This window comes from Balaenoptera physalus (genome assembly GCF_965194825.1).
Source record: "Balaenoptera physalus genome assembly, chromosome: 7".
NCBI lineage: Eukaryota > Metazoa > Chordata > Mammalia > Artiodactyla > Balaenopteridae > Balaenoptera > Balaenoptera physalus.
The window spans coordinates 56,338,627-56,357,662 of record NC_138886.1 but is presented as its reverse complement, the minus strand read 5'-3'; the positions used below and the strand labels follow the sequence as shown (position 1 = coordinate 56,357,662).

Genomic DNA, 19,036 nt, shown 5'->3' with positions numbered 1-19,036 from the left:
TGTTTGTACTTCTGCTGTGTTCTTTTTTATGGTTTGGAATTCCTTTTACATTAGAATCTCTGTTTCACCTCCTGCAAGTTCATGAGCAGGCCATCTAAGCCATTGTGGACAGAGATATGAAGTTGAGATTTTAGATATGCAATTCTTGTACATTCCCTACAATTATTTATTGTTAATGAGAGAAAAAAGAAAAGGACATTAGGTACAGTATAGTCACAATTTTAAGTTTATTTAAAATAAAATTTAAAAGTATAGATGAATAAATAGAAAAACCCCACTACAAAGTATTGATATTACTGTAATAGGTTTTCTCTGGATGGTGGGATTGAAAGGCAGTTTTTCTTCTCACTTATCTATATTCTAAAAGTTCAAGCACCTGATTCTACTTTCATACTAGCTAAGATCTCAGTCAGTTTGGCCTCTCCATGACCTATGGCTGAGGTTTCTTCTACTCACCTGCACCTCTTTATCTTAATTAGTATCCCTTAATTAAGAAGCCCTTGGTAAACATTTCTAGCAATTCCCTACACTCTTGTACACGAGGAACTGGAAAATCTACCATACGACTTGGAATTAGGCACCTGGAGAATTCTGAAGTATGACAGACCTAGATTTGAATTTTGGCAAACTACTTTTTTAACCTAAACAATTCTCCATCTGTGAAATGGCCATAATACGTAGCTCATAGGATTGTGGGAATTAACGGAGGTAACGAATATAAAGTGCTTAGTGGCACAGTGTTCGATAAATGCAAGCTAATATTATCCGAGAGTCATGAAATAGGGTTGGTGGCTATAGAGAAAGAGGTGATATTTGCTGAGGTGGGGTGGGTCCAGATTCTTGGGCTTTGTCAAAGGAAATGGACGTTCAGACAGTTTTGGCTGCCAGTCCCTGAAGTAAGACTGGTCTCTGCCTTTGTTCCTGAGCTGAGGTACATCTATGGGCTCTCTGGAGAGAGAATGCTGTAAATGCCTAATACACCACAAATGTCTGATGAGGTGAGAGGAGACCGTGAAAACTAGATGATGGGTGTGCGTGGTGGGGGTGGGGGTGTCAATACCCTAAAACCTCAAAAGTGTTCCCACTTAACTGTTTTACCTAAGGCTGCTGTCTAACATAACTGGACCAAAAAAAAGCTTTTAAGTTGTGAATTTTATCAGTGCTTTAAAAGTCCACATTAACGGGAGGTAAACAATCATAATAGTCAGTATATCCCAATCATTTCGTTTTACAGCTTTCCCTTTTTTTTTTGACCCTCGCCGCGTGGCATGTGGGAATCTGTTTCTCGACCGGGAATGAACCCGCGCCACCACCCACCCCCACTGCAGTGGAAGTGCGGAGTCTTAACCACTGGACCGCCAGGGAAGTCCCCACTTGCTTTCTAAAATTTTGATTTTTGTATTCAAGTAATTCCAGGTTTAAAGCAAGAGCGTTCTGTGTAAGGAGAAAAAGTAATATGTGCATCTTTAAAATAGAACGTGAGAAGATAGTAGTAACTGCTTTAAGGACCCATTAGTTCCTTTCTCCTCACTTCAAGCAATATGACAACTAATGGAATGATAAGTTCACTTTTTAGACATTCCCTAAACAGTAATTTTAAAATGTGTAGTGAGATTGTAAGGTCATGCTGCACAGCTTAGATTTGAAATATCTGAAGACTGTTTTCAGTCCCAAGGATTTTTAAAAATGAGGTCCCATTCCTTTCCTTTACTCTTAGCAGATGTCAAAAATCGAGAGGGTGGAAATGTTTTTCACTTTAACGCAAAACATGGATTAATTTCCAAAACAGAAATTGATGTTAAGACCTGGGGACGGGAGTTTGAGAAATTCGAGTTCCACAAATCATCTCCTTTCCTTTTCCATGTGAACATGTTTCAGTTGGTCGAGTCCTTCAACCTCCTTTCTAGACTTCGCAAAATTCTAGTTTTATATTGAAAAACCGGCAGTCACAGGGGGAGGGAGTGTGCAAAGAGAACTTTACAGAAGGATAGGATTTACTTTTTATACCTTCTTACAATTCACTTTCCATCGACGAAGGTTATCTAGCAAGCTCCTTCAGGATTAATTTTAGCTTTTAGCACTAATAGGGGTCTCGCAAAAGAAATATCCTCTTGCAGCACCTCATTTTAAAACCCTTTCGGCCTCCCTCTCAAGAGGTGGCAAGCAAAGCTGCGCAGGCGCCTTGCTTCCCTCTTCGCTCCGCCCCTTACAGTCGGCTAAAAGCTGATGACATCATTGGTCCGCGCAACCTACCAGGCCTCAGGGCCTGAAGCTGAGACTGAGTCCTTGCTTTCGCTTAGCGGGGCGGGACGTGAAGTCGGGCTGGTGGTGGTGTACTACGCATGCTCACCGTGGACCGCGACGGTGCCTCTTTCTTTGCGTCTTTCCACAGCTCGCCCCAACCAGGAGGGGGGGGGGCCTGAGTGCCCTCCCCCTTCTCTTGCCCCCGCCCAGCAGGGCTTCTAACTGACAGTTGTCGCCGGGCCCCGTCCGTGCGCCACCTCCTCCTGCCCGGGTCCCCCGCAGGTAGAGAGGGGCGGGAGGGGGTGTGAGGGAGAGAAGGAGGAGCCCGAGCCGCGGCGGCCCTGTGCTTCGGCCCCCCTCCGGGGAGGCTAGAGAAACCCCCCCCTTCCTCCTCGCCCCCTCCCAGCCCTCTAGCCGGCCCGGGAGGGGGTGGGGCGCCGAGGCCGCGGAGGCCAAACCGGGCCTGGCGGGTGAAGAGTAGCCGGGCGGGGCGCGGAGGGGTGAGGCAGGCTAGGGCCGCGCGCGCGCCGCCGCCGGGGGGAGGGGAGAGGAGGGCACCTAGGCTCTCCTCTTCTCTCCCCCCTCCTCCGCGCGCCATGTAACCCCGCCCCGCCGGCGGCGAGCTCGAGACCCCCGCGCGCACCGAGCCGAGCCGGCGGCTGAGGAGAGCGAGGCCCGATGCGGCTGGGGCTGCGCGGCGCAGCCGACCCCTGAGGAAGCGGCCCGCGCTCACGCGTGCCCCGGCGCCTCGAGCGTCCGCTCCACACCGCCCAAGCTGGGCCTGCCGGGGGCATGAGCGTGCCCGGGACGCCGGGGGAGATGGAGCCGGCCGGGGAGGAGGAGCGGCCGCCACCGGCGGCCGAGGAAGAGGACGACGACGAGTTGGTGGCAGCGGCGGCCCCGGCCTCAGGGCCGGCCCGAGGAAGGAGTGCCTCTTCGAGGGAGGACGCGGACGACCAGGAGGAGGAGGAGGAGGCGATGGTAGTCGGGGGCGGTGGCTGCACGGAGCAGGAGCTGACCTACGAGCTGCAGCAGGGTTACCGCATCCTGGGCGAGTTTCTGCAGGAGAAGCACCGAGGCCTCACCTCCCCCTTCCTGCAGCCCTTGGGGGGCGTTGCCACTGGGGAGGAGGAGGCGGCCGAGGGGCCGCGCAGCGGGGGCCGGGGCAGTCGCGCCCTCCGGCAGCAGCCCGGGAAGGGCATGTGTCTGCTGAAGATGGAGGAGAAGTTCGCTAGCGGCCAATACGGGGGCATCACCGAGTTCGTGGCAGACTTCAGGTTGATGCTGGAGACGTGCTACCGCCTGCATGGAGTGGACCACTGGATCTCCAAACAGGGCCAGAAGCTGGAGATGATGCTGGAGCAGAAGTTGGCGCTTCTGTCTCGGTGAGTGAGCCCCATCCCTGGCGGGACTGACGGGCTGACACAAACACACCCTCGCACGTGTCCGAGGATGGGTTGGGCCAGGGGCCGGGGGGCGTCGCTGATAGGTGCTGAGTCGGTGCTGGAGAACCCCGGGAGGAGGAGCAGCGCTGGGCGGGGGCCCGCAGGGGTGTGGTGGGTGTGGGCTGAAAGAACCCGACGCCCAGACGTGAAGAAGCTGAGAAGGAAGCCGAGTCCCGAGTGCCGAAGAGCAGGTAAAGTTTTTAGAAGTAAAGTGATATGGTGCCCGTAGGAAGAATTACAGGAGTAGGGAGAGGAAAAGTTTAAGTGGGATGGAAGTTGGACCTGCAACTTTTAGGCAGTTTTGGCAAGAAAATTCTAAACGTTTTTGGAATGAAATACCGTTAGAAAATTAATTCTGGCTCATGTAAAAAGGTGGTTTCAAACTGTTAAAATAATAATTTTACTGCTCAAGTCGGCCATCGGAGATTTTATAGAGTGTAATTAAATGGTTAACAGTTACTGTGGCGTACTCCTGGTCTTTTCTCTCAGCTTCATCTGAGCAGACTGAATTTTTGCATCAACACAAAATTTTTAATACGTTTAGGTACTGGTATCTATTCCACCAGAAGTCACAGGCAGTTCAGATGGCACGATGCTCTTGGTTATACTCCACCCATATATCCAGAGTCAATTATTTTTTTTTCGTAAGAGGAAATAATATAACACAGGAGGCTACTAAAATAAACGTATTAATTTATAATTCGGTAATTGATAATGAGCCAAATTAATTTCTCTATCGGAAATTCTTCAGGAATAGAAAAATAATTGAATGTTGTTGGAAATCGTGCTTGAAGTGAACCAGTTGTTTGACTCTTTACTAGTGGAAGTGAACTTGAACAAGTCACTTTACTTTTTTGGCCTCAGTTTCTTCATCTGTAAAACGGGCATAATGACAGTACCTAATTAATGGGTTGCTGTAGGATTAAATGCATTAATAAATGTAAAGTCGAAAGTGCCAGTCCCATATAGTTAGCCCAAGATAAGTTTTAATCATTATAATACTAGTAGTGGTAGCTGAATAAAATGAATATTCTCATATCTGAAACTGGGAAGTGTACTAGTGCTTTTATCTAATAGCTTCTGAAAAGTCGTGTTAATTTTTTGGTCCTTGATTATAACTGTAATTTTAAAATAATCTAATCTGTCACTGGCTTCCCATATGCTGTTTTTGAGACTATCAGTGACTTCTTTCACTGAAAACAATGGTTAACATAGTGCTTGACTCATTAGGGCAGCTGTATTTAAACTAAGGAGCCTCTTCTCGAATCCATTCATAATGTAGGATTATTTGGTAGTAGAATAATTCCCAAGTTTGTCTTGTATATTACTTTTTAATATTTTATTTAGCGACATTATATTTGTGTAGTGTGTTTGTTACTCTTGTCTCCACAGTGTTTTATAGTTATGACTCACATAAGAAACAGTCCTTTCATACGTCATTATTTTTAAGTAGTAAAATATCTTCCAAATTGATGTCACAAGATTTTAGACCTGGAAGAAACCATAGAGTTCTAGTCCAAGCATCTAGTTTTACAGATTGGAAACGGGTATTTAGAATGAGGCTGGAGAATGGCTGCATCAAAGTGCTAAGAAGTTGCTTATAGGTTTGAATAAATTACAGGTGTTTTCAGAAGCATTTTGTCAATAGTGTTTCTTAAGCCCTGCAAAAGAGCAGGGAGACTATTTCTCTTTACATAAAGGTAAATTTCTGAATGCTTTGAATCATTCCTAGTGACTAATGTTCAGAATACTGTATTCCCATATGATCTAATAGAATCCATACTTAGAACTTAAACTTAAAACATTCTTTTGTTTATAAACATAATAATGTATTTCTGATGTTCTTAGTCCAAGAGAGAGAAAATTCTTGCAGTTTAGTAGCAAAAAGTAATGTGATGGTCTCAAAGAGATAATTAAAATTTTGACTTCCTCACTTTTTTTGTATTTGATGTATACAAACATTTTGTAAATAATAGATTTGACAAACCACTCTTCTAGACACTAGGAAATCATTTCTTTTTCTGTCCTAGCCTACAATCTGAGTCATTACTAAATAAATGCTTTGAGTGGGCACAACTTTCAGAAACCCATAGGTTATAACTGTTTTGTATGCAATTAGTAAATATAGAGGCTCCAGAACCATATTCTATAGACTGGGCACATGAGTATGATTTTCAGCAAATAGGTGACTCAGATACCTTATTTATAAATAAGTGGTATATGGTGTTTTAGTAATAAACAATCACTTAGATATTATCATTTGTTCTCTTTTTTCTTCTAGTATATGTTTGTAAGATATTGAATTAACCCTTATTTTGAAATTTACTGTAAGGAGAATTTTACAGCTGTTCCATACACTACTGAGCCTTTTAGTGAGCAAGAAATCACACACATTAGATATAGAGGGTGCCACATTATCATTACAGAGCAACCCAATGGCATTAGTACCTTGGGCACATTGTATAACTTAAATCTCAGTTTCTTCATCTGTGCTATGAGAGTGTTGATTGTACAAATATGTATCTGCCAGAGCTAGACATTCAGATCCTTGATATCAAAAGAGAAGTTCCCTACTCTTAAGTGGTGTATAGTTGAGTAGGGAAACAGATGCTTAAAAAGATGATGATTCTATAATGGAGTTAAAAGGTATAGAGATGTTTATACTTGAACTGATTCTTAAAGAAGTTGAAGATTGCTTCCGGATTTTTTTTGGAGGGTTTGAGAGGGGCATTCCAGAATGCTGAACTACAGTGAATGCAAGGCATGGAACAGCATAGTGTTTCTGGGAACTACAGGTACTTCGTCTGGCTACAGTATGGTCTCTCCAGGGTAGTGTCTGCTTTCTAGGAGGTATGCAGGATGACCAATTGGGGAGAGGGAAGAAAATATCACAACTTTAGTATATTCTATTTTTGTTTTATCCTGTTAAAATTTCTAAATTTTTTGGTTTGCTTTTTGTGGTGTTATAATAGGACTACATGTGTATGATCTATAAAAGATTTATAATTTTATCATATTTAATATATATTAGTAATATATAGCAATATGTTTTATATATAATATTTGTGATAGAACTAGGACTAAGACTTAGCATATCTCGTCTCAGAGTTGTATTTTAGAAGGGGTCTCATTCATGTATTTGGGGCAACTGAGAGAAATAACAATTAGCATTAGAAATAGGGAGAAAATCAGCTACTAAGTGGAAATGAATAGAAAGTACTTAATAGTTGGGAAGTTATGTCTAATAAGAATTTTTGCCTCTTCTGAATTTTAAATTATATTTTTGAAAGCTTTTAAATTTTAAAATATTTTTGAAAGCTTTAAGAATATTGCTATGTAGTTTTAAAAGCTTGTAGTTATAGAAGAGGCATCGATGCGCCAGTGACCCCAACAGTGCTGAACTTGAAATTTTAATTTTGGCCATTTAAAATAATATTTTGGTGAAAATAAACTTGAGTATTATATATCCTTGTTAAAATTATAGTTGATTTCTGAATTAAGTTGTTAAAAAGTGGTACATGTAATGGGCTGTTAAAAAAAAAGGCTTGGGCTTCCCTGGTGGCGCAGTGGTTGAGAATCTGCCTGCCAATGCAGGGGACACGGGTTCGAGCCCTGGTCTGGGAAGATCCCACATGCCGCGGAGCGGCTAGGCCCGTGAGCCACAATTACTGAGCCTGCGCGTCTGGAGCCTGTGCTCTGCAACAGGAGAGGCCGCGATAATGAGAGGCCTGCGCACCGTGATGAAGAGTGGCCCCCACTTGCCACAGCTGGAGAAAGCCCTTGCGCAGAAACGAAGACCCAACACAGCCATTAAATAAATAAATAAATAAAATTAAAAAAAAGAGTATGCGTTGCTTATCTAAAATGTATATTTAAAAAAAAAAAAAAAAAAGAATTTAAAAAAAAAAAAAGGCTTTCTTAAAATATAGCTAAAGATTATTTAGTTTTGTAATTGCTTTTTAGTTGGGCATGAGAGTACAAAAGCATCATCATGAAGCCTCAAAAATTTAAAAATAGAGGTTTCCAAGTACAAGTAGTAATTGAAATACAAATGGATTTTGTGCACGGATTTTAATCTCCTCCTCAGTTAAATTTGAAATTTGTTGACGTGTTTATTCTCAATTAAGATCAAAATCCAGAAAGTAATTGGGAATTTTAACAAGGTGCTTCTTACTCCCTAGTAGTCCAACTCCCCCATCCCCACTGGATTCTGTAATTCTGTCTTTTTAATGTCAATATAAAAATTGGGGCCCTTTGGTAATAGAATCTGGATTTGCTTCTTGTTCAGAACTATAGAATGTTAGAGCTTGATACTCCATGTAGTTCTATTTATTATAGTTGCCATTCTTCAAAAAAAAAAAGTGCTATTTAAGAAGGTTCAGAAAATGTTTAAGTGCAGTGATGAAAGGATGAAGGATTTCAACTAACAAGACATTTATTGAGCACCTGCTTTGTTCTATGACTTAGGGGACAATTCCTGGCCCAAGAAGTTTAAAAAAGGGTACATACACAGTTATGGTAAACTGTAAAATGTGTTAAAACTGATTTTCAAACTTGTTCCATTGTCAGAACACCTGGAAGTCATGGGACTGCTTGCAGAATATCCTGAAATATTGATATATTTAATTGTATGATTTTTTGCTAGGGGATACAAAAGGCTTGAAACAAATTATGGAAGGAAAATCTTAATTGACGAGATTCTATCTAGTACCTAAGGTTTTTCTCTCTACAAACAGGGAGAACATAATCACTTTTGGATTTTTGATGGTACATCTTTGTTTCGATGCCGTCAAAAATCTGTGTCTAACTTGGCCCTCTGTAGGCTGTCTGTATACTTGGTTCCTCCCTATCTGGGGTTCTGCATCCGCGGATTCAACCAGCTGAGGATCCTGTAGTGCTATATAGTATTTACTATTGAAAAAGATCCGCGTATAAGTGGACTCATGCAGTTAAAACCCCTGTTGTTCAAGGATCAGCTGTATATTCTAAGCGTGCATACTCTGAGGACTACTGTGATAAGCTTTATTATAGTGTTAGGAGAGTGCAGAGGAGGGATCAACTACTCTGGGGAGGTGGGGAAGTTGGCATTGAAAAATACTTTATTAGATTGTATTCTAGAGGTCATAATTTTGGAAGGTGAGTAGACTATTGATAGGTGAAGTTGAGGAGTTCATTAAACAATTATTTGACCTATGCTATGCTAAGTAGTATGTAAAGCCCTGTATTTACAATGACAGACATGACTTTATCCCTTACTTCAAGGTGGTAGGTAAACAATTACATGTATGGAAGCAGGAGAGTACAGCATATTTCAGAGGAATAGTTTATACCCGGTGGTTGGTTAGAGTGTAGGATGATGAGGTCCTGTCATGGCAGATAAGTCTAGAAAGGTAAGCTGGGACTAATTATGGAGGACCTTGTTTGCTTGCTAAGGAATTTAGAATGTAGGCAGTGTAGATTCATCACGGGTTTTAGCTAAGGGAGTGACATGATTTTACTAGTATTTTGAGGTTTGAAGGCTGAAATGGAAGGAGAGAGAATGGAGAAAGGAAACCAATTAAAAGGCTCTTGAGTTAATGCCATCAAGAGATAATAAGCAGTAGGAACAAATAATAAATAAGGTTACAAAGAGAAGTAAATTCAGCAAGTAGAAGTGGTATAATGGCAAACTATTGGATGTGGGTGTGATGGAGATGATGAGGGCCAAAATAAATTTGAGCCCAGGTGATGGTGATGCCGAGGGAATGTGAGAGGAGCATGCATTTGAAGATGTGCAGCTCAGAATTATTAGAAGGCAGAATATGGAGCTCAGCAGAGTGACTAGGGCTAGGTTAGAGGTGTTCAATGAGGAATTAACCTGCAGAAGGACGATGGTTGAAGAAATGGGAGGGAATGAGATTGCCCAGGACAGAGTCTAGTAAAAAAAACAAGGGGACCAAAGGCACAACTTTGTGTAAGGATTGACTATCTTCAATTTGGAAAGATTAGGAAAATATGATTGAAGTGTGTATAATGTGTATTAAAAGCTGAAATACTTAATTGAGAAGAGACAGTTAAAGAAGCTGAAAAGAGTTTATTCTGGAATAAATAAAAGGTGTTAGTTGGAATACAGTAAACTTACAGACTTTAGTATTTTAGGAGATTTTGTTCCATTTGAAAATAATAATTTGGAAATGATTTAGATCTAATACAGTAAAAATCCCGTAATAGATTGTAGTGTGTTTTGCCTTAAAGTTCATTTCTCATTGTATTTGTGCCCTTATATTTATTTTTATTTCTAAGAAAAAAATTAGAGCAGGGAAGAGAAATCATGTTTTTGGAGAGAAGATTAGGTCCTTTTCATATTTGTGTTTTAGTTTTCAAATCATCTCTAGGCTCTCTCCACAAGGTTAGAGAACAAATAATAGCTGTTTTCATTTCCAAGGAACTTCCATAATAATATGAATCTTTAAAATATATATTAAATTACTTGAAGTAGTTGTTCCTTTTTTTTTTATATATAATGGGAAACACTAATAAACCCCAGTGGTAGTATTATATATAACCAAGCCCTTCGTTATATCATCTTCCACCCGGGACCCGTGAATGTTCCAAAATTAATTGTGCTTAAAAGTCAGGATGTTCAGCATATACACTTTGCAAAAAGACTTAGGAAGACCAATGAAGTGTTAATAGTGATTATTGCTAAGTAGGAAGATCTCGGGTATTTTTCATTTTCTTTTAATTTTCTGTTATGTCCTAGATTTTTCTATAATAAGCATATTACTTTTTTAGTTAATAAAAAGTTTTATTTAAAGGCAATTAGTATTTACAACTTTGAATAAGAATTGGGTTAAAAATATGTATCATCAAAGTTTTAAGGCAGTACAGTCATGTTAAGTGTTGTAACTGGGTGGTACAGCTGTGGATGATTAATTTTCCCTTCCACTTTCTACTTTTTTTCTACAATGACCATGTGTTACTGTTGTTATTTTTTATAATACCATTCAAAACTTAAAATCTACAGATTTTGTAAGTGCAGTTTTAAAGGCTTGGAATAGCTAGTGCTAAGAACTCACCCCAAACTTTCATATTTAAAGCTTTTGAGTAGAGCCATCTGAATGTACCTTCAGACAAAAATAACCCTCTGATAGCTTCTTTTATATCTCTTCAAATGTTAGCACATCTGGGGATTTAGACCTCTTCATTTCTGTCTAGGCATCCCTCTGAAAGATAAAAAAAAAAAAAAAGAAAAGATGAGAATACAGATTGAGATAAACCAATTTAAGGTAAAACTATTTACCTCTTGCTATACTTTGTAAGTACTACTTTACTAATATTGCTCTTTTGTGGGAGTTTAAGCCTTCTAAATTAGAATCAGTGAAAAAACGTTGCCAAGATATAATGCAAAAAGTGTTTGAGTTGCTATTTAGCACACGAAGTGTTTTGGGGATCTTCTCTTTCCAAAAGATAGCCCCCTTTCTCTTTCAGATACGTCTCATCTGCTAGATACCATTTCTTCAAATGGTTAACATCCCAGTTTATAATAACTACAGTTTGGGTTTGCAAAAGCTTTAAAGGTAAACAGTTTTGTTTCAATTTTACAATCTATACTAGCCTAGTACATTGACTTTGATGATAATGGTGTACATTCTCAGCTTTTTGAAGTTGAGATCAGAAAGAAAAATCTCTCTTACAAAATGTGCATGCAGGTAGAATATTGGATTTTCCCTGTGGCATTTCATGCTTTATGTTTTTAAACTGCTTTTCAATTTCGATGGTAGATTGCCTAACAAATACAGTAAAGGATACCAAGATTCTGCTAAATATACAATTCCTAGTGAATTCAGGGTCTATTCTCATGTTTGTTCTAAAAATAAGAACAAATCCATTTCATTTTGTGCTGAGAAGAGAAATCATCTCAAAAACTTATTACATAGAAACGTTTTCCCTTAGAAATAGTTATAAATATAGATTGTTTCCATGTTAGCCCACAAGCCCAATTTTTTTTTTAGACGCTGAAACAGCAGCTTTTTTTTTTTTTTTTTTAATTTATTTATTTCTGGCTGTGTTGGGTTTTCGTTTCTGTGCGAGGGCTCTCTCCAGTTGCGGCGAGTGGGGGCCACTCTTCATCGCGGTGCGCGGGCCTCTCACTATCGTGGCCTCTCGTTGCGGAGCACAGGCTCCAGACGCGCAGACTCAGTAGTTGTGGTGCACGGGCTTAGTTGCTCTGCGGCATGTGGGATCTTCCCAGACCAGGGCTCGAACCCGTGTCCCCTGCATCGGCAGGCAGATTCTCAACCACTGCGCCACCAGGGAAGCCCCCACAAGCCCAGTTTTTAACATCCGAATTACTAAAATTGGAAGATAAAAATATTAGAATATAATCAGTAAACAAAATTGAAAACATTTTTTCTTTTTAATTTATTTTTTTTGGCTGCCTCGTTGGGTCTTCATTGGGTCTTCATTGCTGTGCGCAGGCTTTCTCTGGTAGGGGCGAGTGGGAGCTACTCTTTGTTGCGGGGCACGGGCTCTAGGCACACGGGCTTCAGTAGTTGTGGCACGCACGCTCAGTAGTTGTGGCTTGCAGGCTCTAGAGTGCAGGCTCAGTAGTTGTGGTGCACGGGCTTAGTTTCTCCGCGGCATGTGGGATCTTCCCGGGTCAGGGCTCGAACCCGTGTCCCCTGCATTGGCAGGCAGATTCTTAACCACTGTGCCACCAGGAAGCCCCTGAAAACATTTTATATCTCTCTTGAATACTTGTGCTTGAGGAAAAGCAGGTTTAAATTTGGCTCTCTTCCCACAGATAAACTAGTGTCCTGGTTCCCTCCTTTCTTCTGTTGTTGCTGCCTTATCTGCAAGGCTTTCCCTCTGTCTTAACCTTCTTTGTTTTCTTTCATAACATTTATTGCAACCTCACATATAATATGATTTAATTATATATCTTTTTCTTCTCTTTCACTAGAATATAAAATCTATGAGGGCAGGGACTTTTTCTGCTTGGTTTGTTGCTGTTTGACTTCTATGAATGTTGATTTAGAATTAAGTGGTTATAAGGTCTACAGGTAATTTTCAAAGGTGTTTGGGGCATGTCTCTCAAAAGGTGTTTCCCAGATCACCAGCGTAAGAATTGTGTTAAAGGCAGATTCCTTGGCCCCAGAATAGCATATTTAAATCTGTTAACTCAGAATCTCAGAGTGGAGATTAGGAAGCTACACTTTTAATAAACTCCATAAATGATTTTTATGTACAATAAAGTTCTAGAAGTGATACTTCAGGATATAGTAACACTGTTTCATGATTGATTTCCCATCAGAATTAAAATTTTTTCTCTCATTGAAGTATTTTTTTTATCATTGCTTTTATACTTGTCAACCTTTATTAGCATTGTATTTTGGGTTATAGAATGAAGGGAAGGTAGGAGAGAATTAAGAAGCAGATTCATATATTCATGTCTTCGTGTGGAATACAGCTTAAAGAAGTGGTAACAAGTGAGGGATAGTGTTGGGGAGGGGTGAGGAGGCATGCTACTAAAGAATGGAAAGACCTTGGAAGTCATGTGTTTGTCATAGACTATTACACGGAGCAATCCCTATTTTAATTTAGAATTATGTTAAAGTATTCCATGAGTAATCCCTGTTACATAGGGCTAATGTGTTAAATAGTACCAAAATTTTAAAAAGCCTTAAGTTAAAGACGTAAGACTCTATTCCCGTCGCTTTTATTCATTTAAACCTATTTGTATGATTTTACATCATATATCAGCTGTGGATAATAATGCTATTCTTTGTGTCTCTCATTTGATTTTGGGGAGCAATGAACAGAGATCCAAGGTTAGCTCTCATAGCATTGCTCTGCACTGTATCAGGCAGAGTAATGTACTAATTGACCTCATAGTCTTTTGGTTGATTTTTAAATTTTGTGTTTCTCTTTTATAGTTCAGTATGAGTTCAAGCCTTTATAAAGTTTAAAGTTTTTAATTAGAGTTCTAAAACATCCCCTACTCCATACAGTATGCAAAAGTGTGTGTGGGAATGTGCGCAGGTGCCTACATTTTAGTTTTTCTAGGGAGAGGGTGCAGAACTTTATTAGGTCAGCAGAGGAGCACAGAGCCAAAAAAAAGGTTAAGAACCATAGTTTTAAACCACAGAATTAAGAAACATCCAATAAATTATGATGATGTTTGGTTAGAGAAAATTCCAAGTAATTGAAGGAAAAATTAGGCCTTTAACAGAAATAACAGAATTTGAATAGTACCTGAAGATAACTATTCTTATGTTATGCCTGTGTTTATTCTATTAGGTGTTCAAAGAGACTTAACTCTATTAAGTAATAGTTTTGCTCTGCATTAAATTAAGAGGGAAAATGTCCTGGAAATAGCCCCTTTGGTATTCTAGAACTCTGAAAGAATTAATATATGGCTTACTGTACTGAAGATGTCTTAACTTTGTGAGTAAAGTGAGTTTAATTCTGGTTTTGCCAGTGACACTTGTGTTGAACTAGACATTGGCTTTCTCTAGAATTTCATTTACAGTCATTGGCCGTTAACTTCATCAAATTCAGAGCAATTTCAAAACATCTGGAGTGCCTTCTTGTCTACTTGTCTGTTTCTTTTTTCTATGTCTAGTGAAATCCTAATTATTTGCTGAGGCTCAGCTTAGATTTTACTTCCTCTATGAAGCCTGATACAGAATTAATTGCTTTTTTCACTGTATTCCGTGATTCTTTGTTTTGCATTTGGTTATAGCACTTAAAAAATTTATGGTAGTGATGTATCTGTCTATCTGTATTATGATGTTAGTTGTTTGGTAATTCTTGAACTAATGAAATAAATGAGCTAATAAAAATCAAATAAGTATTCAGTTATATCAAGTCAGAATTGCTGCTTGTTTTTAAAAGACTCAACAGTCATCTCCTCAGGAAAACTTTGCACATTTCTTCCCCCCTCTTCTTTTCAGCTTGGGTTAGTTATATTCCTCTGTTCTTAACCCACTTTTCTGTATTCATATGATTTGTATTGAAGTTTTTGAATATCATGATACTGAAGTTATCTGTTTGCCTCACGAAAGTTTAAGATTTTCTTACGCATTTCTGTATTTCTAGAAAGTAGCTCTTCAAGTGCAGAGAAACTCAGTATGTATTAATTGGGTTGAATTCAGATACCATATCCTCTCTTAAAGGATGGGTACAGTATTTAAAAGCATAATAGAAGGTAGTGTATGGTTAATGTAGTAAGACAGGTACTGTTCCTTATATGCAACATATATTTACAGTGCTTATTATTTGATAGGCAGTGTAGAGGGATTCAAGATGAAAACGGAAGGACAGGAGTTGATAAACTAAGTTGATGTAGAGGTCATTCCAGGCAACAAGAATAACATATTCAAAAGTGCAAAGGCAAAAATGTCACTGTATATAGCTAGGGAATGGTCAGTAGTTTAGTTTGGCTAGAGTGCTAGTTATATATAGAAAAGTAATGACAGCTGTGACTGGAAGGGCCAGCTTATGGAGCCAGATCATAGAGGGCCTAATATGCTGTGCTAATAAAGAATATGATATTCCATATTAGTGAGTTATTAAATTTCAAGCTTTCACGCTAGACAGTTACAAGGGACACATAGATGAGATGAATTAGAAGAGAAAACTAATGTCAATTTGATTTTTCCCATCCCTTAATTTTCACCTTTTCTTAATTTTAATTTTTGATTTTGCTTCTCTTAGCAGATTATATAGAAATGTATCTGAAAAGATATGGTTTTTTTTAATTAGTCATCCATTTTATACACATCAGCGTATACATGTCAATCCCAATCTCCCAGTTCATCACACCATCACCCCCACCCCCCGCCACTTTCCCCCCTTGGTGTCCGTACGTTTGTTCTCTACTTCTGTGTCTCAATTTCTGCCCTGCAAACCGGTTCATCTGTACCATTTTTCTAGGTTCCACATATATGCGTTAATATACGATATTTGTTTTTCTCTTTCTGACTTACTTCACTCTGTATGACAGTCTCTAGGTCCATCCACGTCTCTACAAATGACCCAATTTCGTTCCTTTTTATGGCTGAGTAATATTCCATTGTATATATGTACCACATCTTCTTTATCTATTCGTCTGTCGATGGGCATTTAGGTTGCTTCCATGACCTGGCTATTGTAAATAGTGCTGCAATGAACATTGGGGTGCATGTGTCTTTTTGAATTACGGTTTTCTCTGGGTATATGCCCAGTAGTGGGATTGCTGGGTCATATGGTAATTCTATTTTTAGTTTTTTAAGGAACCTCCATACTGTTTTCCATAGTGGCTGTATCAACTTACATTCCCACCAACAGTGCAAGAGGGTTCCCTTTTCTCCACACCTTCTCCAGCATTTGTTGTTTGTAGATTTTCTGATGATGCCCATTCTAACTGGTGTGAGGTGATACCTCACTGTAGTTTTGATTTGCATTTCTCTAATAATTAGTGATGTTGAACAGCTTTTCATGTGCTTCTTGGCCATCTGTATGTCTTCTTTGGAGAACTGTCTATTTAGGTCTTCTGCCCATTTTTGGATTGGGTTGTTTGTTTTTTTAATATTGAGCTGCATGAGCTGTTTATATATTTTGGAGGTTAATCCTTTGTCCGTGATTCGTTTGCAAATATTTTCTCCCATTCTGATGGGTGTCATTTTGTCTTGTTTATGGTTTCCTTTGCTGTGCAAAGGCTTTTAAGTTTCATTAGGTCCCATTTGTTTATTTTTGTTTTTATTTCCATTACTCTAGGAGGTGGATCAAAAAAGATCTTGCTGTGGTTTATGTCAAAGAGTGTTCTTCCTATGTTTTCCTCTAAGAGTTTTATAGTGTCCAGTCTTACATTTAGGTCTCTAATCCATTTTGAGTTTATTTTTGTGTATGGTGTTAGGGAGTGTTCTAATTTCATTCTTTTACATGTAGCTGTCCAGTTTTCCCAGCACCACTTACTGAAGAGACTGTCTTTTCTCCGTTGTATGTCCTTGCCTCCTTTGTCATAGATTCGTTGACCATAGGTGCATGGCTTTATCTCTGGGCTTTCTATCCTGTTCCATTGATCTATATTTCTGTTTTTGTGCAAGTACCATATTGTCTTCATTACTATAGCTTTGTAGTATAGTCTGAAGTCAGGGAGTCTGATTCCTCCAGCTCTGCTTTTCCCTAAAGACTGCTTTGGCTATTCGGGGTCTTTTGTGTCTCCATACAAATTTTAAGATTTTTTGTTCTAGTTCTGTAAAAAAAAAATGCCATTGGTAATTTGATAGGGATTGCAATGAATCTGTAGATTGCTTTGGGTAGTATTGTCATTTTCACAATATTGATTCTTCCAATCCAAGAACATGGTATATCTCTCCATCTTTTGGTATCATCTTTAATTTCTTTCATCAGTGTCTTACAGTTTTCTGCATACAGGTCTGTTGTCTCCCTGGGTAGGTTTATTACCAGGTATTTTATTCTTTTTGTTGCAGTGGTAAATGGGAGTGTTTCCTTAATTTCTCTTTTATATTTTTCATCATTAGTATATAGGAATGCAGGAGATTTCTGTGCATTAATTTTGTATCCTGCAACTTTACCACATTCATTGATTAGCCCTAGTAGTTTTCTGGTGGCATCTTTAGGATTCTCTATGTATAGTATCATGTCATCTGCAAACAGTGACAGTTCTACTTTTTCTTTTCCAATTTGTATTCCTTTTATTTCTTTTTCTTCTCTGATTGGTGGCTAGAACTTCCAAAGCTATGTTGAATAATAGTGGTGAGAGTGGACATCCTTGTCTTCTTCCTGATCTTAGAGGAAATGCTTTCAGTTTTTCACCACTGAGAATGATGTTTGCTTGTGGGTTTGTCATGTATGACCTTTTATTATGTTGAGGTAGGTTCCATCTTTGCCCACTTTCTGGAGAGTTTTTATCATAAATGGGTGTTGAATTTTGTCAAAAGCTTTTTCTGCATCTATTGAGATGATCATATGGTTTTTTTTCTTCAATTTGTTAATATGGTGTATCACATTGATTGATTTGTGTATATTGAAGAATCCTTGCATCCCTGGGATAAATCCCACTTGATCATGGTGTATGATCCTTTTAATGTGTTGTTGGATTCTGTTTGCTAGTATTTTGTTGAGGATTTTTGCATCTATATTCATCAGTGATATTGGTCTGTAATTTTCTTTTTTTGTAGTATCTTTGTCTGGTTTTGGTATCAGGGTGATGGTAGCCTCATAGAATGAGTTTGGGGGTGTTCCTTCCTCTGCAATTTTTTGGAAGAGTTTGAGAAGGATGGGTGTTAGCTCTTCTCTAAATGTTGATAGAATTCACCTGCGAAGCCATCTGGTCCTGGACTTCTGTTTTCTGGAAGATTTTTAATCACAGTTTCAATTTCATTACTTATGATTGTTCTGTTCATATTTTCTATTTCTTCCTGGTTCAGTCTTGGAAGGTTATACCTTTCTAAGAATTTGTCCATTTCTTCCAGGTTGTCCATTTTATTGGCATAGAGTTGCTTGTAGTAGTCTCTTAGGATGCTTTGTATTTCTGCAGTGTCTTTGTAACTTCTCCTTTTTCATTTCTAATTTTATTGATTTGAGTCCTCTCCCTCTTTTTCTTGATGAATCTGGCTAATGGTTTATCAATTTTGTTTATCTTCTCAAAGAACCAGCTTTTAGTTTTATTGATCTTGAAAAGATGTGGTTTTTATTAAGCAATAATATTAAAATAATGCTAGAAAGAAGAGAAAGACAGTATTTTCTTTTGCCAAATAATTTAGATAATACACTAGATCTAAATATGTAAATAAATAATTTAAGTTGGACTTAGATGTTTTGTTTCTTTAATTGGATGATTTCAGTCTTCTCACAGTTCTCAGAGGAAAAAAATTATGTTAAATACAGAATTTTACCAACTTAAGTTACTGTATCTTCCAAGTTATTTTCTACAACTTTGTTTACCAGTAACCAAAAAATGAATAGGACAAATATAATTAATAAGTTGCAAATACGTATTGATAATATCAGGTGGTTGTGCTTGATTTGACAGCTTGGTTTTTATAGACCCAAACCTGTATTTTTAACAGATAGATACTTATAAGAACATCATCTTAAAATAACTATCATAACATGCTAAATAAAAGATGGTAGAAACAATTAAATATATTAAATATGACATTATTTCATGGTGATCCACAGAACCATTTATATCCTCCAGTTTATCTTAATCCCTGATTTTGATACAATTGCCAGTACATTAGTAAGTTCCTCTACTTACTAATTCCATGGTAGGGAATTTGGTTGGTAGTGAAATTGAAATCAAGTCTTTTTTTTAAAGTTTTATGGCAAGTGTGTCAATAAGATAACTGAGATCT

General features: G+C 38.8%; 1 protein-coding gene across 4 annotated transcripts in view; it reads left to right on the top strand.

Annotated features, from left to right (window-relative positions):
* The first annotated feature begins 92 nt into the window (after window positions 1-92).
* Window positions 93-19,036, top strand: part of BRD10 (bromodomain containing 10) — a 106,487-nt gene continuing 87,543 nt past the window's right edge. For 3 of the 4 annotated variants that reach the window (XM_082470794.1, XM_082470793.1, XM_082470792.1), the window contains exon 1: window positions 93-3,629. In XM_082470794.1, the coding sequence (XP_082326920.1) occupies window positions 3,037-3,629 (593 nt within the window). In that variant the 5' untranslated portion in view covers window positions 93-3,036. Of the gene's footprint in view, window positions 3,630-3,694; window positions 3,881-19,036 lie in introns of those variants that run through there. The other variant, XM_082470795.1, reaches the window with a different exon arrangement.